Below are 21,150 nucleotides of genomic sequence, written 5' to 3' on the forward strand. Positions count from 1 at the left end.
CTCGGGAATTATCTCATCCACATTGATGAGTTGCTCTCTCAAATCCTGCAGCTTGTTTAAGTGGCTAGGCATATCATCTCCTTCATTCATTTTCTGATTTTCCAGCTCTCTTTTCAAAAATGAGATCCTAGCCTCATTACGAGCAGCATACATCTGCTCCAAAGTCACCCATGCATTCTGTGAAGAGCCAGCTGAACGAATATGAGGTATAATGGACCTCTGTACTGACAATGCAATGAGTGACAAAGCTTGTGCATCCCTGGCATCCCATGTCTTTTGAGCATTTGTTCTTTGAACAGGCAATGGCTGTCCTGGAGCCTGTACCTGTTGTCCTCGTCCACGAGCACCCCCTTGGGGAGGAGTCTCTGGAGCCAATGGACCTGGACGTGGTTCATCACCACTAACAAAATCCCAAAGACCTTTTGCCACAAGCACATTTTTCAGCATAAAACTCCACAAGGAGTAGTTCGTGCCATCCAATTTGTCTTCCTTAGACAAATATGTGAATACATCACTTTGCTGTTGATTTGCCATTATGCTTACGCACAATGTTGTACCTATTTACCAAAAAACCAATAGCAGAAACCCTGATAATAACTGTACTCCACTGAATACAGTTCACCCAAATATGCCTGCACTCTCAATCCTCTGAATGTGCAGCTCAATGCACCAATGACTGAGTAGAGCAGCAAATGGCGTACACAATGCCAAAATGCCCCAAAAATGCCCAAATTTGCTGCACCCAAACTGTGCAAAAAACTTGTATAGTTCTTTGCTAGAAAATCTACCTGTTGTGCCTGTATATTTTCACAGAGAAAATAAAAATGCCCAATATTCAAAACTTGCAATGCTTACCACAGTGTGATGTCAGCAGGTATAGTCCACCAAAGAGCAAGTACAGTTGACTGTACTATGCATGTACAGTCTACTGGTTCTGTACGAAAGCTGGTATGGAAGGTGCCCACAAATGAACATGCAGTCGTATCACAGCAGGTAGTACGGGTGCTGACAGCAACGAAAGGTACGGCAGCTGCTTCAGGCGACGATTTGCAGGCGGCGCACAGGTGTACGGGCTGCAGGCGCACAGGTGTAGCTGAAGGCGGCGCAGATTGGGTGTACGGGCAGCAGGCGCACAGGTGTAGCTGAAGGCGGCGCAGACTGGGTGTACGGGCAGCAGGTGCTGAAACTGCAGCAGTTGTACGGGCAGCAACAGTGCTGTATGGCGCACAGGTGTACGGCGCTCAGAAGTACGGGCAGCATCACTGGCAGTGTACGGGCAGGGCAGGGCAAGCTTCAATGCTCTGATACCAAATGAAGGTGATACAGTATTAGGGTTAGGGTTTACAGGAGCTTCAAGCAAGCGTGGAAACCAACAGTGAGAGAGAACACGACTTCAGTGTATTGCTTGATGAAAAAGTGAAGTGTAATAGCTACATAATAGTGACCCTAAAGATAAGTGTTCACATGTCCGGCCATAAAATGTGCCGGGTGGACCAAAACACTTATAAACTGCATATAAGTGAAACTGAACTAAACTGGGGGAAAAAACCTCCACTAACTGAAGTAAAAAGTGCCCCAGTAATCTACTGATGATCACTAGCACTCCTCTGGGTGCATACACAGCATAAAACCCAACACTTGGCATCAAACTTCGTAGGTGAGGATGGGATTGAAGGAGTAGATGCTTTATCTGAGTCAGTCGTTGGCGCAGATGGTAGGTCGAAGAGGCTTGTATCCTTTTGCGTTCAGCATCATAGATATCCATTAAAGTTGGATCCTCTTTCTGGCAGTATGGTATTGTCAACTTTTTGTCATTGATCGTCATGATGACTCTATCGCTAGCAAAGCACAGTGGTCCTTGGGCAGCAACAATCCATTTATGATCCAATTCATATGCAACTTAACCAATCCATCGTGTAATACGAAATGGTCCACAGTATCTAGGGAATAAATTTGGAGATTGACCTGTCCGTTAAGTCTCGGAATCTTTCGGAACTCGCAAATACACCATCGTTCCTTTAGAGAACTCTTTGGGTAGACGATGTCTATTAGAATAAAATCTGTCTCGGTCTTGAGCACTTCTAATAGATTCCTTCGCAACTTGTAACATTTCTTGCATATCTTGCAAAAAAATATGTGCTACACCATGCTGAAGTCATGAGAATCCTACTGTAACAGGTGATCTAGGTTGAAAACCATACATAAGCATGAAAGGACTAAAACCTGTACTCGTATGCTTAGTACTGTTATATGCAAATTCTAACATAGGAAGATATTCCTCCCACGAGCTCTGTCTTTTGGATACATATGCTCGAAGCATATCCTCCAAAATTTGATTCACTCTTTCTGTCTGGCCATGAGATTGAGGATGATCTGAGGATCTCAAATTCAAAGTTGTTTCCAACTTCTCAAAAACAAGTTTCCAAAAATCACTCGTAAACTTACCTATCACTGATTATGTTCTACGGTAATCCATACAGTCTAAACAATTGCTCGATAAACTGCCTTGTTAATTGCGTAGTTGTAATAGTCTTCCGGGTCGGTAAAAATCTAGCCATTTTTGTCAAGCGATCTACCACAACCCAAATAGAATCGTGGCCTTGATGTGTTCTTGGCAATCCAGTAATAAAATCCATGGAAATACTTTCCCATTTATTACCTGGGATTTGCAAAGGATGCAACAACCCAGCCTGTCTAAAGCGTTCAGCTTTATTGGCTTGACAAACTTAACACTTGAGAATATAATCTTTTACATACCCTTTCATCTTTGGCCAATAAAAAGTGTGTTTCACTAACGATAGTGTCCTGTGTATCCCAGGATGTCCAGCAGAAAGGGCGTCGTGACACTCCTTAAGAATCTTGGACCTAATGTTCGGGATCTGTGGTACACAAATTTTGTCATTACGGAATAGTAAACCATTCCGAATCATCCACTCTCCTGCAGCCTGAATGTTGGATCCCCCGTCGATGCGAGAGATATCACCCTTTTTCCGACGATGTTTCCATGGTACTGCTGAGATAATGTCCCAAAAGCCGATGTAGTTGTGGATGAAGAATAAGTCGTGATAGCCCATAATGAAGCATAATAATAAAAATGCATGAAGCCCATGTAAACAACCTTTAAATTGAAAGGCCTTTTTACACTCATTTTTAAACCACTAAGATTAATAACCTTAGGGTTTTTTTTTTTCAAAAATAAACCTTATCTTTCTTTCTCTCTCCCCAGAGGTGTGGTTGCCGTCGATGCCTACGGTCCAATACTCTCCCTCACTATTGCGTGTTACTGACGGGAGTTGCTTCACAAGTGCATGTTGTTGTGGATGTGCCTTGCTCTTTGCTATCGTGCACGCTTGCTACGTTGATGGAGAAGGCAATGTCTATATTGCTAGCATTGGCTGCCTCCACCTTGGCCACTACCACACAGCTAGCTTCGCTTGCCCTCGTCGGTCTCTTCTCTAGTAGCTTGCTCCGGCCCGATAATCGCCTCCTTCTCTGCTGCGGTCATCTTTGCTGCTTACCCTTGCCGACCTTTTCTCTAGCTGCACCGGCCTTAATATAAGGTTTATAAACCTTATTAGAAGGCTTAAACAAGCCTTAATCAACGGGCGCAACAAAGATGCTTTGCTGGTTGCTTGTTGAGCTAAAGAGGATGGCGTACGCTTCTTGAAGCTCTTGCTACAGACGTTGAGATGCTATGCTGTTGCGTTGCTTGCTTGATGCCGCCTTTCCTTGGTTGGTTATAAATGTTGCCTGTGTTGTGTTGGTAACAACGAGCTTTCTCAAAACTATACTAATTAGCAAACCCTAATCAACGCCTATTAACCTACGTGCTGATACCACTATAGGAAAACGGGATCTAAGGAGGATCAAATCTATAAGCCATGATTAATTAAGAACTAATGAGCATTTATTGATAATTAGCAAGAGTAATTAATTCAATTTAAAGAACTTATAATATCACACAATAAGAATATATATTTTAACAATGATGTGATGGGTACAACATATAGGGCTAGAGGTCCATATATGTCATAGACTAGTAGTGAATGCACACTTATTTTATCCACCCAGAGGAGTGAGTTTACACACATAAACACACTTAACTCACATATAAAGTGTTTCACACCTAAACACACACACACACACACACACTAGTGGACACACAGAGTGGACATAGGAGATAGACACACACACACATACGAGGCTCCAAATACCCAACAAGATGCATACCCACATGGTGAAGCAGAGACTTCTCTATAAAGTCACCATTGGTTTAAGCAACCTCAAATTGTTGGACAAATGCAATTGTCTTACTAATGTCTCTCTTGCCATTGTAGGTGTCAACTTTCACATCCTTATCACCTGGCTTGAAAGTATGAAGCCTTTTAGATGAAACAGGTGAAACAACTAGTTCTTTAGCAAGTGATCTCTCTGTTTTTCTTTCCACATATCGAGAATGGCTCTCTATATGTGAGTCTCGATCCTTGTGCATAAAGAGCGTGCAAGAACCTTGGGATCAGCATGTCCCATTTGGGTAGCAATAAACTTGAAATCCTTTTTATCATGCAAACTCTTCGGTCGAGCCTCTAGGGCCTGTTGAACCACGGGTAGGCTTAAAATAGCCTTAACCTGATCAAGCTCTTGACGGAGCTTCTCAATCTTTGCATCACTTCCAGAGGCATGAACATCAATTGTGCCTTTTCCATGAACAGAGGCTTGCAAGTGTTGATTAATCCTTTCGGTCATGCTGACTAACAAATACAGTGCAAGCTTCTTGGTGTCCAAGAGTCGTCCTTCTCTTTGGAAGAGTAAGGAAACATGGCTATGATACCACTGTAGCAAACCGAAAGCGTAAACTAGTAGTATTTGCACTTAAACACTGTAATCAACCATTGAATTCAGCATACGTATCGAAACATCATTTCACAAATATACATCAGAAGAGTTGCTTCTTTCCATCATGAAACATTGCACAATATTAGTGCCACAAGGTGCACCCGGTGCACCCCCCCACCCCCCCCTCCTCGCGAACTGGCATTTTCCTTGCCATTAAGGAGTGAAATACATCAAGCATTATCAGTGGGCAGCCCAAGGCCTAGCCTTGTCAAACTACCACTTCTTTCCACGCTTCTTTCCACAATGCAAGCGAAGACAGTAGCAAACAAAATCTTCCAAATGGCTGACACTCCTCAGCCCTTTGTCACCATGAGAGCACCATGGGCATGTTCCTGGGTACATCCCATCCCCATGTGATCACGTGTGAATCCGTCAAACTGAGGCGCTCAGCCAGTTTTAAATTCATTCACCGCCTTGCCCCTGGCAAAGGCTCAAGTGAAGCTTCACACTTGTGAACATTCCTATCAATGGCCTCTTGCACTTAGGTATATCAACATACATTTCATTTGCCCAAAGAACTCTCACAGCGGTAAAAAAGAAGGTGTCCCAGATCTGAGACCCTCCAAGCAGCATGTGGACTAGCCCGTGGACTAGCTGATCAGGCTGTGCTCCTGGGGTCCAGGTCCAACCAGAAGTAGGCATGGTTATGCTGGTGCAAAAGGTCCTTCTCATGTGTTACTTCTCACTTCAGACTGCCTCCAGCAAGTGTTAGGCCTCTGTCATCCGCAACTTCACACTGCAGCCATCAGCACTGTGTTTGCTGGAGCACATGTATGCTTGGGTCATGCATTTGTTGTACAAGAAACTGAACAGTAAAAGTATCTTTTGCTTTTCCAGTGTATTCTTTTGTGCATCTGACCTTTTGCTTTGTGTGTGTGTGTGTGTGTGTGTGAAAAGTGGTTACATCGCGTGGTGATCCTTCAAAATAAAAGCTTCAATTACCATTATTTAGAGTTTTTTGCCATGTGCATGCAAACATGAAGAATGCCATGGTTGGACTAAAAGCAGGGAGGGGGGGGGGGTGGGGTGGTTTCCGCAGGGCAAACCTTTACAATGCCAGTAGTCAAATGATAGAAACTGGTTTGTTTCAGCATATAATATGTGCAATGAAGTATGACTTTGCTTAATTCTTATGTATGGAAGGCGCAGGAAAACTGTTATTTTGTCCACAAGTCATAGAGAACCCAAATCCAACTGTAAAACAAGAAGGTTTCCCAGATCTGAGACCCTCCGAGTAGCAGGTGATCCGTGGGCTAGCCTGTGACAGCCGGGGGGAGAGGGGGGGGGGGTTGTTTTACATGGTAAACCTTTACAATGCCAAAGCTTTCCTTTGCTAGTATTCAAATGATAGAAACTTAGAAACTGGTTTCTTTCAGCATATAATATGTGCAATGAAGTGGGGCTGCTACTTTTGATATATAAGATGGCAGATGCTTCAAAGGAGCTAATTTGGATGTCATAAACCTTCAAACAGAGCAGGTAAATCTTATTTGTTTTGTTTTCTGTTCATGCTTTTTGCAGGTCGAGGCAGAAAACCAGTAAAATCTATGGTTGTTGGGAGGCCTATACTACTTGCTTTGGAGGACATCGATGGGAGTCCCTCTTTCCTGGAGAAGGCATTGTGTTTCATAGAGCAACGTGGTGTGCCCTGGCACATTATTCTAAAATGGCTCTTTGAAGTCAATAGTAAACCAAGTTTTGGGTTTAGCATGTGGCAAGAGTTATTTGGTTGAAACCTTCTTCAATTTGTGTTGTTTTATGGCACACAGCTAGCTATCAGAATTTAAATAAATCAAAACACTGATGCGAGTCAAAGCGACATTTCAAAAGTGTTCTCTTTTTGATTGGAATTTTCCTTGCTTTGCAAGATATTAGGTGTGGGTGTGGAAGGCGTTCTCAGGCAGTCAGCAGATGTTGATGAGGTGGAGCAGCGGGTTCGTGACTACGAGCAAGGTGTAAACTATGTGCTGTTTATTTTCTAGGGCTTGGTGTGATTATTTTACTTGTGATCATAACACGTATCCCACTTTCTTAGCAACACCGGTACTGGCTTCCCTTGATTGGAAACTGTTGGCAGTTGGAACTCCAGGTTTCTCTTGAAACAAATTGTTTACTGGATTGCCAGATGTTTTAGATTGATTGGAAAGTTCTAAAAATAAGAAGAAAAATTTGCATGTGTCCTTTACTTCAATTGAGCCATTTGAAGACTTCTGGAAATGTGATTACTGGTGGTGGAGAGTCAAGAATGTGATAATTCCAATCAATCCATGTAGCTTGCACGTGGGGAGTGACTACAACAGTATATGGCTGGAGTGGTAATCATCCTAGGAGCTCTAGCATGGGTCTCTGCCGGATGTCCTGGATATCTGCCATAGTGAGATGCCTGGTCGGACGAGCCCGATGCCTCGCAATGATGCTTTGAATCCTCTGGTGTAGGCACCATCTAGGATGTGAGGATCCGCGAACCCTCGGGCATCTGGATCTGTCCAACTGGATAGCTCTCTCAACTAGAGTCCCACGGGGTGCCCCCTGCTGGGCTGTCGGCTGTGTGTCCTCCCGGATAGTCCCTCTAAAGAAGTCAATAATCTGTCTCTGTGTGGACTCCCTGCCAGTCGGGCGTCTGCTCCTGATAATGGACTCTCTGAGCCTGCGGATCTAAAGGAGATAAAAACCCAAGCATCGTTGATCACAATAGTCCATGACTCTAGCCAGTGGTCCAAATCCCTCTCTGAAAAGGCAATGGTAGCGCCCTCGAATCTCATAATATGCTGTGCAGTAGTGCTCCTCCGTCTTTGGCTCTATCCAACAAATCTGACAAATCCTGTCCCGTGGAGGTATGCCTCTAAATCTGCCTGTCTCTATCTCTAATTGATGTGAAGAGGTGCGGATCTGCCCAATGGCGCACCTCAATCCATGAGACAGATGGGTATCCATGGAGCTCGGTCTAAGTATAAAGCCATCCTCAGTGGTGTGGAGAAGATGGTCTCTATAGAAAGCCATCTTTGTCCCCAACTCCTGTGAGGGCTCTAGCCATGTCCTCCTAGTGTCCAACTGAATGAGGTCCTGTCTGATGACTCTACTAATCTCAAAATGTGTCAAGGTGAGAGAGGGTGCCTCCAGAGAGTATTGGAAGGGTGGAAGTCTGTCTAAACTGAACCCATGGAGCTCAAACCAAGATGCTATATGCGCATACCAACATGAAGTGTATCCCTCCATGGCTAGCTGATGAGAGGACTCTAAAGCAAGTCGTGCATACGGGTGTCGGGGAAGCTCCCAGGTGCTATGAATGAAGGACATTGATCTGGCAAGAGCCTCGACTACGATCGGTGGTTCTCCCATCTCGGCTCTGATAATCTCATGGGGTACCGAGGCCTTAGCCCGAATCATCCTGGAGATCATGGACACAAGTGGTCTCTCCATCGTTCTCCATCCATCATATGTGCGTCCCGGTCGACTGTGACGATCTAGGCTAGGCCCCCAGATCTATACTTCATATAGCATAGCCGATGTGACCAGCGTGTCAAAAAGCCACAGCGTAGTGCGTGGAGCACATCCTCTCTAGACCTCCTAGTGCTGCATATCCTCTAGTCAATCTGGCCTCTGCTGTCCCCCTCATGGAAAATGTGGGCCCAGTGAACACCACTCCAAGATATGTGTATGAGTCAACATACTCCACTGTCTCCTGCCCATATGTGAAAATAGGCGCTGATCTCCAGACCCACTGAGCTGTAGTGTTAAACACCATAACCTTGGTCTTACCAAGGTTAACTGAGAGCCCACTGTCCTGTGCATAAGCATGTAAAGTATCCAAGTGCCTCTGCATACCCTCTGGTGAGTCTGCTATAAGCACAATATCATCAGCATATAAGAGCAGAGGTATCCAAGTGCCAGCCAACTGGACTCCTCTGTCCCCTCGTGTCCCAATATAATCAGAGATCTCATCAATGTATAGTCCAAATAGAGTCGGAGAGAGCGGGCAGCCCTGTTTCACCCCTATAGTGGAGTGTACTGGTTGGGAGAGACCCTCTGAAGTCCGCACCTGCCCAACTCCTGTCTCATAAAGTGCCATAATACCCCAAATGAGCTCACATGGAACCCCCAAGTCTTGCAGCTTGCGCATCAGTCTAGCTTTGGGCACTGTGTCAAAGGCCTTGCGGAAATCCACAAAGCCACAGTAGATCCTCCTCCCATGTGCTCTGCCCTCCTCAATGATAGCCCTGAGGGTAAAGATATGATCTAAAGTAGAGAATCACCTCCTGAAACCGGCGTGTCCCTGAGCTCGGACCCCTTAGAGAGAGAGAGAGAGAGAGAGAGAGAGAGAGAGAGAGAGAGAGATGAAATGAAATGATATATTAACGTCTCTAAGAGGCCATAGTGGCCTATGAGACCAAAATTGAGAGTACATCTGAAGTTGGTGTCTTATCAAAGAGAACAAGACTAAAAAGTACAATAAATTGATTGTCCTACAGTTATAAGAACAAAACTGCAAGACTCCGAGATGATACTGAGTAGAAAATACTGGAAAATGTATATCAGGTAGATCCATGTATGCTGATCAGTTGAATTGTTGCCCTCTCCTTAGATTAAGTATCTCCGCCATGGGGTTGTCTATAATGGAGAGTTCATAGAAGCGAGGTAGGCGCCTCCGATGCCGAGCAATAATGGCTCTGATCTGGCGATGGTGAGGATGCTGTGGTCAGGATCCTGGTGGGCGTGGCCGATGAGCATGACATAAGATAACTGCTCTATCAGTGGTGACTCCCTGGATGCGTGGTCGGTGCCCTGATGGCCCAATGGAGGAGGTATCAGGAGGTGTGTGGGCTGGGTTGCTGGTGCTGGTGCCAAAGAAATTTGCCAGGGTCCTCTGTCTAGGTACATCATGGCTCGGCCTCCTGTCTGCCAAGAGGGTCTCTCTGTGTCTCCTGAGCTCAAGTAGAAACAATCCGAGGCATCTCTGATCCTCAAACTCCATGACCCTGCGTAACGGTCCAAAACCCTCTCGGAAGAGGCAGTGATATCTCCCTCGGATCTCATAATAGACTGTACATCGGCAAATGTAGTGTTCCTCTGTCTCTACCTCCTGGTAGCATAGCTGACAAATGCGGTCATCCACGATCTGATGCACATATCGCCCTGTCTCAATCCGCAGCTGGTGTGATGAGGTCCGGATTTGTCCAATGGCACAACGTATCCCATGTGATAGGTGTACATCCATGTATGCCGGGCGGGTGATAAAATCATCCAATGAGAGGTGTAGAAAATGGCTCTTGTAATGAGTCATTTTCGTGCCCAAGGGCTCAAGGGGGCTAGTCCATGTCCTCTCTATGTCCACTCTGATGATATCCATCCTGATCACGCGGTTTTGCTCTGAGCGGGTGAGATCCAAAAATAGACAATCCAGACTGTACTGAAAGGGTGGTAGTGCCTCTATCCGCAAACCATGTAGGTCAAACCATGATCTCATCTGAGCGTACCAACAATGAGTATCTCCATCCTCTGCCAACTGTATGGATGAGGTCAATGCCAAACGGGAGTACCTCTGCTGAGGGAGCTCCCATAGCTGCAAAAGGTAACTGCCTGGAATAGGGCCTCGGTTACTACTAGTGGGCCACCCAGCTCAGTCCGAACAATCTCATGTGGTACTGATGATTTGCTCCGAATCATATGAGCAATCATCATAATCAGTGGTCTCTCCATTTGCCTCTATCCTTCATCTGTCCCTCTCTGAGATCTGTGATGTATACTGGGCCCCCAAATTGGAGCTCCGTACAGGAGAGTCGGTGTGACAAGCGTATCAAATAGCCACAATTTGGTGTGTGGCTCATGAAACTGTATGTGTGCACACTGCCTCTCAAGTGCCCCCAAGGCTGCATGTCCTGGAGCTAATCTAGCTGCTGCTGCCCCCTTCAGGGAGAAACGCGGTCCTGTGAAAGTAACTCCCAAGTAGACATATGACCTGACGTACTCTACCGGCTCCCCTCGGAAAGTGAACTGAGGCTCTGATCTCGTCACCCATGCCTGTGTGGTGTTAAACACCATAACCTTGGTTTTCCCAAGGTTCACTGTCAGATCTCTATCCGCACAGAAAGCCTGTAATGCATCCAGGTGTCTCTGTAGTCCCTCTGGAGAGTCTGAGATTAGAACATGCCCCTGGGCCTCCCAATCTGTCTACATAATTAGAGACTGCATCAATGTACAATCCAAAGAGGGTGGGCAATAGCGGGCATCCTTGCTTCACCCCTATCGTGCTGGTCACCCTATCAGATAGTCCGCCTGGAGCTCGGACTCTGCCTGTCACAGACTCATACAAAGCATATATCCCCCACTGCATATCCTCGGGTACCTCAATGTCATGCAATCTGTGCATAAGCCTGGCACGTGGTACGGTATTGAAGGCTTTGCGGAAGTCCACAAAGCAGCAATATATCCTTCTCTTCTGAGCCTTGCCCTCTTCAATAAGTGCCCGAAGTGTCAATATGTGATCCAAGGTAGTAAATCCTCTCCTGAAGCCAGCCTGCCCATGTGCTCGATGACCATGCCTCTCTGCCCATCGGCTCAGCTCCGACTCCAATATAGAGCCATATAATTTGGCCAAGTAATGACCAATCATGATCGTCCTGTAGTTGCCTGGTACCATGGGGTCCCCACTCTTAAAGAGTGGTACAATGATATGCTCTGTCCAGCTTGTCGGGAAACCCTCACAAATGGCACGATTAAACACATGTAGTGAGCGGAGCCAAAGTGTCTCGTGCATATGAGAAGTGCTCTCCAACTAGCCCATCATGATCCTGTGCCTTTCCATTTTGTAACCTGTCTATCGCATCTAGCACCATCCGCATAGTAAAAAAGGTGCTGCTAGCCGGTCTAGCTCCCAGCGGAGGGGGGGTGGGGGGCTGTCCTGGTGCATCATATAGCTCTCTAGCATAAGTATGCCATGCCTTAGGTGCAGTAATCGGAGTACCAGGCTGTCTCTCCTGAAACATCTTCCATGCCCTCTTGCTGTCCTTCCCCAGGAAGAGTTGGTAGATCTCCTCCTCTAGCTTAGCCAGATAGGCTCGTTTCTTCCTCCGCACAAGGCGCCGAAAGATCATCCTGGCCTGTCTATGCGTGTGAGACCCAATGGCAATCTCACGATGTAGCTGTGCTCGTGTCTTACGACACTCATCATCATACCAACTGTTCTGTGGGGCAGTGTTGCAGGGGTGGGTGGAAGGGATCATAGTGCAGGGAAAAGCATATGAGGCGGATGCATGTAGAATACCTGCCAATCCTCTCGTGATCTCGTCCAGAGAGCTATGCGGGTCTAAAGCGAACAAGCCATCAAATACTGCATCCCGATAAACCCCAACTGTCTCACGTGTAAACTGATATCTTGGGTACCTAGGTAAATGAGTGGCTGGCCCATCTCTTGGGGATCTACCTACTAGTGTGAAACTCAGGTATGCATGATCGGCTGCTATGCCAATGGGCCTACTGGAAATCGTGAAACCCCGCACATCAGGTATCAATGAAGGAGATCCCATCAAGTAGTCCACTGTGCTCGCTCCCCCTTTAGAGTTCCAGTGTGTGAGAGCATCTGATCCTTGCCATCTCAATAAGCCATTGTATATGACCAACCCATGGGCACTCCCGAGTGTGAGAAAATGCCTGCCATATTTAGTAATCTCCCCCTCATCCTGTGCTGATCTCTGCAACCCTACATCCTCTGCCGCGATCTCCCGGTACATAGCCTCTTGAGTATCATACAACTCTGTCTGCTCTGTGCCTGTACGTGCATTAAAGTCTCCCGATAGTAGTAGTGTCTTCCATGCTGGAAAACCTCATGATATCAGCATATAGTGGTATATAGGGCGACTCTCCTGATGGTGCAAACCTGGAGTGGGCTGGGGGAAAGTAGCATACCGCCACATATAGCTCGCGGAGCCCCTCTCTGCATATTCGGACCCACATGTACCTCGCATCTGCAGCTCTATGTACCACATGTATTTTGTCACGAAGCTCCTCCTTGTAAAGTATTGCCACTCCTCCAGATCCTCTAGTACCTCCCACTCTGGAGAGAGAGAGAGAGGGAGAGAGATGAATGCATAGTACAGAGCAGGTCAGTAAAGGGGTGATCCCCAGCTATACATATGACCTGACCACTCAACCTCATCACCTCTGCACGTTAATTAATTCTTGATTGGAACTTGTACGAGTTGTTAAAGAGCATAATCTTGGCTTTCCCAATATTCACCACAAGGTCTCTCATCACAAAATGCACGCAATTCATCTTGGTGTGGTTGTAACCCCTCCGCTTAGTCCGAGATAGGACTACTTCATCTGTATATAGGAGGATGGGTACCATCATTTGAGCTAGTGTCCTTCTGGTTGGGCAATGGTTTGAGATCATGGGCATCCGTGTTTGACCCCGATAGTGCTACTGATCTCTCTTGAAAGCCCCTTTGTTTCTTGAACCTTGCCGATCACGGACTCATATAATGCCATCACCCCCCCAAAGATAGGGCAATGGGTCTGCAAAGGCGACTTGAGAACTTCATCTTTTGAGGGATGAGATGGTGAGCCCTCAGTGTGTCTACGGAATGTGTCTATAATCTCCTGTGCTGTCTATCCTCGGGGCAGTAAGTGCAGTCCCTTGAATCCTTTAAGTATGTCTCTCCTCTGGGTAGTGGGTGCAGTCCCTTGAATCCTTGCTTTGGGGAATGTGTCCATAATTTTTTGTCCTCTCTGTCTTGTGTTGTATCCGCATGGCATTGGACATGTGAACACTCAGGTAGCCTAGATGCTAGATGAATCCATCCTCAGTGAGCCTAAGGAAGTGATCTCTTTAGAGGGTGTGATCCATGTTCAAAGGGAGGCCGAGGAGATGTAACTTGTTAATGAGCTTTGTGTTCTCATGAGAGAACTAGAGAAAAGGGGAGTCCAAACTTTACTGAAGGGGTGGGAGGCGATCCTTGCGGAGCCCCATGTCGTGAGAACCAAGTGGATACTCAGGCATACCATACTCAAGGGTGGCCCTCGAGTGCTAGCTATCTCGAGGACTCCAGTGGGATCCATGTGACTGATGTGGTGGAGGCATGTGACTGTTTGGAAGAGTGCATCCACTACCGTTGGGGCTGCAACAGACTCTGCTTTGATAATTTGGTGTGGGACTGATGGTTTGCTGCGGATCATACGAGAGAACGTCATGACATGGGTCCTCTCAACTCTCTACCAATCATCATTGGTTCAATTTGCCCCCCAAAAGGCTGCTCCGCACATCAAGGTTGGTGTGACGAGGTTGTCAAAAATCCAACCCTTTGTGTTGGGCTCCTAGAAATGTGCTTAGAAGCATTGCCGCTCAAGTATGCTCAAGGTTGCATATCCCCGTGTGACTCTGGCATGTGTTACGGGAACCATCGTGAAGCGTGGGCCACCTGAAGTGACACCAAGGTAGACATAGGATGAGACAATCCCCACAGGATCCCTCTGTATGTGAAGTTCAATGAGGATATGAAGGGGCGGGTGGTATTGAAGACCACTACCTTGGTTTTACCAAGGTTAATTGCGAGGTCCCGTTGAGTGCAAAAATCTTATAAGGCATACAAATGTCTCTGAAAGCCCCTCGGATGAATATGAAAGGAGGATGATGTTCTCTGGATAAAGTAGTAGGGGGATCAATATGCCTGCCCTAGTGTAGGACCAGCTTTGCCTAATCTGTCAATGAAGCTCGAGATCTCATCAATGTAGAGGCCAAAAAGAGTGGGTGATAGAGGGAAGTCCTGTTTCACCCCTAAAGTGTTGGAAATCTCATGTGATGCACCTTTTGGGGCTCTTACTCGTCTGGTGTGACAGACTCATTAAGGGCAATGATGCTCCAAACCATGGCAGATGGGACTCCTATTTCTTGTAGACGTAGATGAGGCGGGCTCGGGGACAATATCAAAATCTTTGTGGAAATCCACGCAGTCGCAGTCGCAGTAGATACTTTGATGTCGTGCTGTGCCCTCCTCGATGATGGCATGGAGGGTGAATGAAACCGGCCTTGAGAAACTTGGCGGGCGGTGAAACAAAAACTCGCACACAAAACACTTCATCACCCATGGGGACCTGGAAAAAGAAACAAATAGGGGGAGCTAGAATGCTCCTTCAAATAGTACAAGGACATCGATTGGCCCCAAAACGCAGTGGCGCCCCTTGCGGTATTTCTTTACTTGATCAAAATTTGACTACAAAGTACGACTTGTAGAATCCTCCACCAATAGGATCCCTTATGGTTTCACCCAGGACTTCCAATGAGAACTCTCGTTATTACAGCATAGCATACCATAGAGAAGGCACACCTGTACAACACCTCCCTGCTTGAAAAGGTCTTCTCCATCTCTACAATGGATCCCTCAAACCTTTTCCCAAACAGCAGTAGGGCTGTACCAAACCATATGTCCTTACCTATAGCCTCAGCTTGCATGTAACCTTCAGAAAACTACAACTTGTTCACATGAATCCAAAGACGTGTTCTCCATATGAAACCAAAGACCTGTATCCGATAAACCAAAGACCTGTATCCCATAAACCATAGGCCTGTTTCCTCGAAACCAAAGTCCTGTTTCCTCTTGAAAACCAATGTCTTGTTTCCATGACAGATACACCATCCAAGCACGGTTGCCAAACCCAGAGAGAGAAAGATAGAGGACGTGTCAAGCAATCCCTGAATACACATAAGTTCAAGATGAAGAGGAACTATACATCTCTAGCACGGTTGCCAAAACCCAGAGAGAGAAAGATAGAGGACGTGTCAAGCAATCCCTGAATACACATAAGTTCAAGATGAAGAGGAACTATACATCTCTTCCATGACCATCATCCCGTGCATCTTAACTGGATCCTCTGTATCTAAGTCTCTTCAATAGGGCTTGCAGCCCATGGTTTAAAATAGCAGTACTGTCGTACAACAACAGCAGGAGCATCAACAATAGCCCTGCTTGGCCGTACAATCCACACACAGCTGCCACAACAGTAGCTGAGAGCAGTAGTACCTCCTCCAACAATCAACGCGCACGCACGAGCGCCCACTGGCACATATACACACCTGCGAGTGTGCGCCCACACACGAGGAAGAGGGCAAGCCCTTGATGTCTCCAAAACATAGCCCAAGGAGACCTTTAAAGCTCTCCGCCTGAGGAATCCTATTGCCAGCCACACGTATTTGCAAGTAGCGCCTGGATGCGAATCCTATTGCCAGCCACACGTATAGCGCTACTGCTCTGGGAGTCGCCTGACGACCAGCCACCCACGGAGAGAAGTGCCAGACGCCACACGATACCACCTGAGGCCATCACCCTGCCTGGCTGTTTCCACACACGCAGCCGCCACTGATATGCCTGCGCTGGCTGCTTCCACACATGCAGAAGATCGCCCGCCCGGCGCCCGCCTGGCTGCTTCCACACACGCAGCCCTCCTGAGTGCTGCGCTTCTTAACCTACAGTCTTGCAAGTCGCCTAAGAGCTAGAGGGAGATTGCCAAGATGATGTGCCACCACACGACACCACCATTTTTCGGAATCCGCCACCCTTCGCTTTTATAACCATGCGATTCGCTTTTCTCCAAAAAAAAAAGTAAAAGCAAATAGTAAACCGCATGCTTCCAAAAATATTAATATTTTTAAGTCATCAAAGGTTATAAAACCTTATAAACTCAAAATCCCCCTTTGTCCCTTTCACACTTGGGCTGGCCACATATGGGTTTCCTTTTCATATCCAAGCTGATGCTGTTCACACTGTCCATCCCGTGCCCGTGCCCGTGCCCACCTGCTTGTTGTCCAGAGAAAAACACAGGGTCGTAACAGTGAAGATGTGGTGTGGTCAAGAGTAGAGTAGCTCCTTCGAAAGCTTGCCTGTCTCGTGAGGCTCTGCATCCTAGTCTCTCTACAAATGGACTGAGCTTTGCCTCTAGCACCGAGCTTGGCTAATCATGATTGTCGTGTAATTATTAGGATCAAGTGGATCTCTGGCTATAAGGATGGGGTTGATGGTGTTAGTGGACAAAGAGGGTGGAAATCCTTCACAAGGGGCTCTATTGAACATGTAGGCTGGGTATCATCGCTATGTGAGAGATATACTCGAGAGTGAGTCCGTCGGATCCTAGGCCTGCCCATTACGTAGTCTACGGATGGCCCATGCCCTTTGAAGAACTTGGAGGTGGTGGGGCGAGGATTTGGTGGTTTGGGGGCAGAGGTGGTTGATGGGGGATATGATAAGAGGGAGCGTGCATAAGAGTGCCATGTGTCTGGGCAATTGATAGGTGGGGCAGGAGAAGTTCGTAGAGTTTCCTCTAAGCCTCTTTGCAGCTCGGCCCTTTGAAGAGTCGGTATAATTCATCTTCTTTCCGAGTGTAGAACTTCCGTTTCTTGTGTTGGGTGAGGCATAGAGTAATCTGTTGTGTTTGGCACTTTGTGATTTGCCCAATCCTACCTCATGCTTAAGATGGGAGTGTGTGGCTTGGCATTCGTCATCATACCAACAGTTCAGGGGCATGGAACCGCAAGGTGGTTTGGCGGTAGACCACCACGTGCAGATGAAAGAAGCGGTGGCAGATGTGTGGAGAATGGTGGTGTGCTGTGATGTGAGGGCGGGTAAGGGAACAATAGGATCCACATCTTGGAGGTGGCTGTAGATGTGGTCGGAGTAAGCATGGTCGATCTTGTGATCAAAATGGACCTCGGTGTAATGTGAAATGGGGTGGTGGCGGAGAAACGGGTGGTGTGCAAGTAAGAGTGAAAGAGAGGTAGGCATGGTTAGCTTCAAAGGTGGTGGGTGGGGTGAAGAAGTCGGGGAGAAGGTGTGCCAAAGCCGGAGATCCCATCAAGTAGTCTATGATGCTGGTACCTCCTGAGTGTTTGAAGCTAGTGAGGGTGTCGAAGGAGGGCCATTGGGACATTCCGCTATAGGTAACAAGACCATGTGCAGGTCCCAGCTCTAGGAAGTGCCTCCCATTATCCATACACCTTTAACCTCCTCATGTTCTTGTGATGATCTCTGTAACGCCGTGTCAGTGATGTCCAGCTCCTGGAGTGTGATAGGGTCGTTTAGATCAAGTACTGGGACTTGGCGACTCCCTGTCCTTGCGTTTAAGTCCCCGAGCAGGAAGACTTCCCCCAGCTGTGAACTCCATAATATCCCAATATAATGGGAAGTACGGTGACTGGCCATGCTCAGCTCTGCCACGTAAGGAGAGTGGCTCGGTGCAAAATAACACACATCAATGTGGATGCCTCTGTCCCCAGTAAGTTGTAGCCACACCCAAAGAGAAAGAAAGAAAGTTGTATTAACGTCTTCAAAAGGCCAAAATGACCTATGAGACCAAAGAGAGAGAGAGAGAGAGAGAGAGAGAGAGAGAGAGAGAGACTTTTGGGGTCATGGACCGATTTTGGCTTGTGGCTTATTGAACTGTAGGAAAGAGTCAGTTTGGCTCTGATGAAGATGCACATGTTATAAGCGACTGTATCAAGGTATTGGTTGATAGTTTGTATCACTCTGTTTTCTTAGAAGGTTATTAACATACTTCGTACAAAGACTTCAATCACAACTGCCACTCTTTCAATTGAATTTTTGTGATAACTACAGCATGTGCTCAGAGAACTTCCATCGTTGCCTGTTCCTACTCCGTGCTGTACAGCTCTGCTTGAAGCTCAAAGTAATGCCTGGAAACTCTTATTTTTGAAAGTCCCAGAAGGATTGTTGCATTGGTTCAGCACCAACAAGTCTCACCTCAAATTTTGTAGGATTGGTTGGTTGTTTGAACAGGGAGTGAGGGTAAGGAATCAAAAGTTCTAGCCATGCGGGTCGCTGTTGCAGAAACCTTTCCTGAACCAAATCGTAGGTTGCTTCAAAGGTATGCATGTTTGTACTAATTGCAGTGGACATGTGAATCACAAGATAATTCTTCTAACAGGTTTATTGTATCGTCCAGTATAAAAGTTATGGGATTCTTTAATAACAGACTCGCTAGTTATTTTTTAGATTTTCCATAATGATTTTTTAACTTCTTTTGTGCCATCAGGGTACTCAAAATGATGCGCACTGTTGCAGCACATGCTGTTGAAAATCGTATGACAGCTTCTGCTGTGGCAGCCTGCATGGCACCTTTGCTCTTAAAGCCGCTTTTGACCGGTGAGTGTGGACTTGAGGATGACTCAGATATTAGTGGGGATAACTCTGCCCAACTCCTTGCTGCTGCAGCTGCAGCCAATTGTGCGCAAGCTATCATCACAACTCTTCTAGAGGAGTACGAGAATATATTTGAGGTAATATATGCTCATTTCTGTGAAGCTAGTTTCTATTTGATACTATTCTACAAACGATACACAGAAAGAGTTCCTAGTGTATTTCATATGCTGTGAGAAAAAAAATTGAGTGCTTTTAATCTTTAAAGAAACTCACTTTTCCACTTACATCAGCCCACGGACTCTCAGTGCTTAATTGTGCGTGCATGAGTGCTTTAATACCTTCATCCGTTTTAGAATGAATTGAGATTTATGATCAATGGGAGTGGCACCATGTCACTTGGTATCAATCTGCATTTAAGTTGTCATCATTAATGTGAGCCACTTGCCTTGTCAGACTTTCAGGATGACGTGTCCTCCCATTTCACTAAAACAAGATTTGGTTTGCGTTCATCTTCGTTTATGTGGAGGAGAACAATGCACACATCTAATGGAGTAGGCTGAGTGTATTGTGCATGGATAATTGACCACCAATGAATGTTCATTGCAACGCAAGTGATAGATTTTCTAGAATAACTATTTGCCATCTGTTAAGGAGTTACAATAAGGCTTAATCAAACATACAAAAGTGTTTGAGCTGCTGCCTTGTTAGATAAGGCAGTCTAGATTTGTGCAAGGGTTCCTCATCTTGTCCACACCGGTGAAGGTCATGGATGAAGGAAGTGAAGTGAAGGGCAAAGCAGAATTGCAAGAAGAGTAGACTAAAGTGATAGAGGAGAGAGGAGGGCTCACGAAAATAGAGGGAAAAAATTTCAGCTTGAGGTTAAGACGGTTATGAGTGTTGGAGAACAAGCCTTATCCAAGTACAAAAGCATGAAGGCATGTTTACACACTCTTGTAAAAAAGAGTGGATAAAATCCAGAAAGTAACCACAAGGCAAAAGTCAAAGGGGCATCTACCTCTGCTAGAATCAAGGACCTGATTTTGGGGAAAAGGTGGAGAGAATCAGGGAGCCACCCACTCACACCTAATCACTCATTTGATCACAAATGTTGAGCTAAATTAGAGGAGCATGTATGGAACATATTTAAAGGCACTCTTCTCAATGATAACTATGAAAGCATTTGAATGATTTTGCCACTCATATTGAGTCGTGTTTTATTTCTCTCTCTCTCTCTCTCTCTCTCTCTCTCTCTCTCTCTCAGCTAGCCCTGGAGTCCTCGAGACAACTGACACTCGAGAGAGATACAGAGTGCTGGTATGCACATGTAAGCACTTGGTTGTCATCAGTACAGCATAGAGGCCCCGTCATTTGCTCTTAGCCGCACAGAGTGCAACATGGTTATCAGGAAGGACATTGCTAGACTGGATACTTACAGGATATAGAGTTCACTTAGTCGTCGACTCGGGGACGAAGATGGCCTTCTACAGAGATCACCTCCTATGCTTGAACAGAGGATGGTTTTGTCATCCACCCACGCTACATGGACACACACCTATCTTTTGGGGTGAGATGTGTGATCGGCCAGATCTGCACCTCGTCCCACTAGCTGAGAGTGTAGACTGCCAAATATGGGCCTAGGGCAGCCGCACTAGAGGACATGATATGCTAGCTTTGTCACATAGAGCTCGAGACAGAGGATCATTACATATGTCGATGCCCTGTATACTATGAGATTCGAGGGAGGTTCCACTGCCTCTTCTGAGTTGGGTTCATACCACTTTCCAAGATCATGGACTTCCCATATCAGAGATGCCTGGGACTTTTTCTCCTAGAGCTCCGCAGACCCAGGGAGTCCTTAGTGAGATCGAGATCAGTTGAACTTGCTCGAGGACTAGCACAGAGAGCTCTCACCGACTTCTTCCATACCAACACTCCGATGGCCGATCCACCCACCATACCCGGACCACAGGCTAGTGCAAGATCTCGACTGAGAGGCATGACACTTGACAGAGCCTCTTAGTTATGTAGAGCTCGACGCCACAGACCCCATGGCCCTTGCCCACGGCCATGCCACCACAAGAGGATTTGGGCCGTCATCTCCCATCATCGTAGG

The 21,150-nt window shown here is 46.5% G+C and overlaps 1 protein-coding gene across 1 annotated transcript in view; it reads left to right on the forward strand.

Moving 5' to 3' along the window:
• Positions 1–21,150, forward strand: part of LOC147623967 (rho GTPase-activating protein 7-like) — a 104,107-nt gene that overhangs the window by 35,661 nt on the left and 47,296 nt on the right. Inside the window, exons 7-12 of the mRNA XM_086820836.1 lie at positions 6,418–6,537; positions 6,772–6,849; positions 18,324–18,379; positions 18,495–18,564; positions 18,675–18,762; positions 18,931–19,174. Of these exons, the coding sequence (XP_086676962.1) occupies positions 6,418–6,537; positions 6,772–6,849; positions 18,324–18,379; positions 18,495–18,564; positions 18,675–18,762; positions 18,931–19,174 (656 nt within the window). The remainder of the gene's footprint in view (positions 1–6,417; positions 6,538–6,771; positions 6,850–18,323; positions 18,380–18,494; positions 18,565–18,674; positions 18,763–18,930; positions 19,175–21,150) is intronic.

The sequence above is a fragment of the Cibotium barometz genome, chromosome 26 (genome assembly GCF_041138505.1).
Source record: "Cibotium barometz isolate CiBa-2024 chromosome 26, ASM4113850v1, whole genome shotgun sequence".
Classification (NCBI taxonomy): Eukaryota; Viridiplantae; Streptophyta; class Polypodiopsida; order Cyatheales; family Cibotiaceae; genus Cibotium; species Cibotium barometz.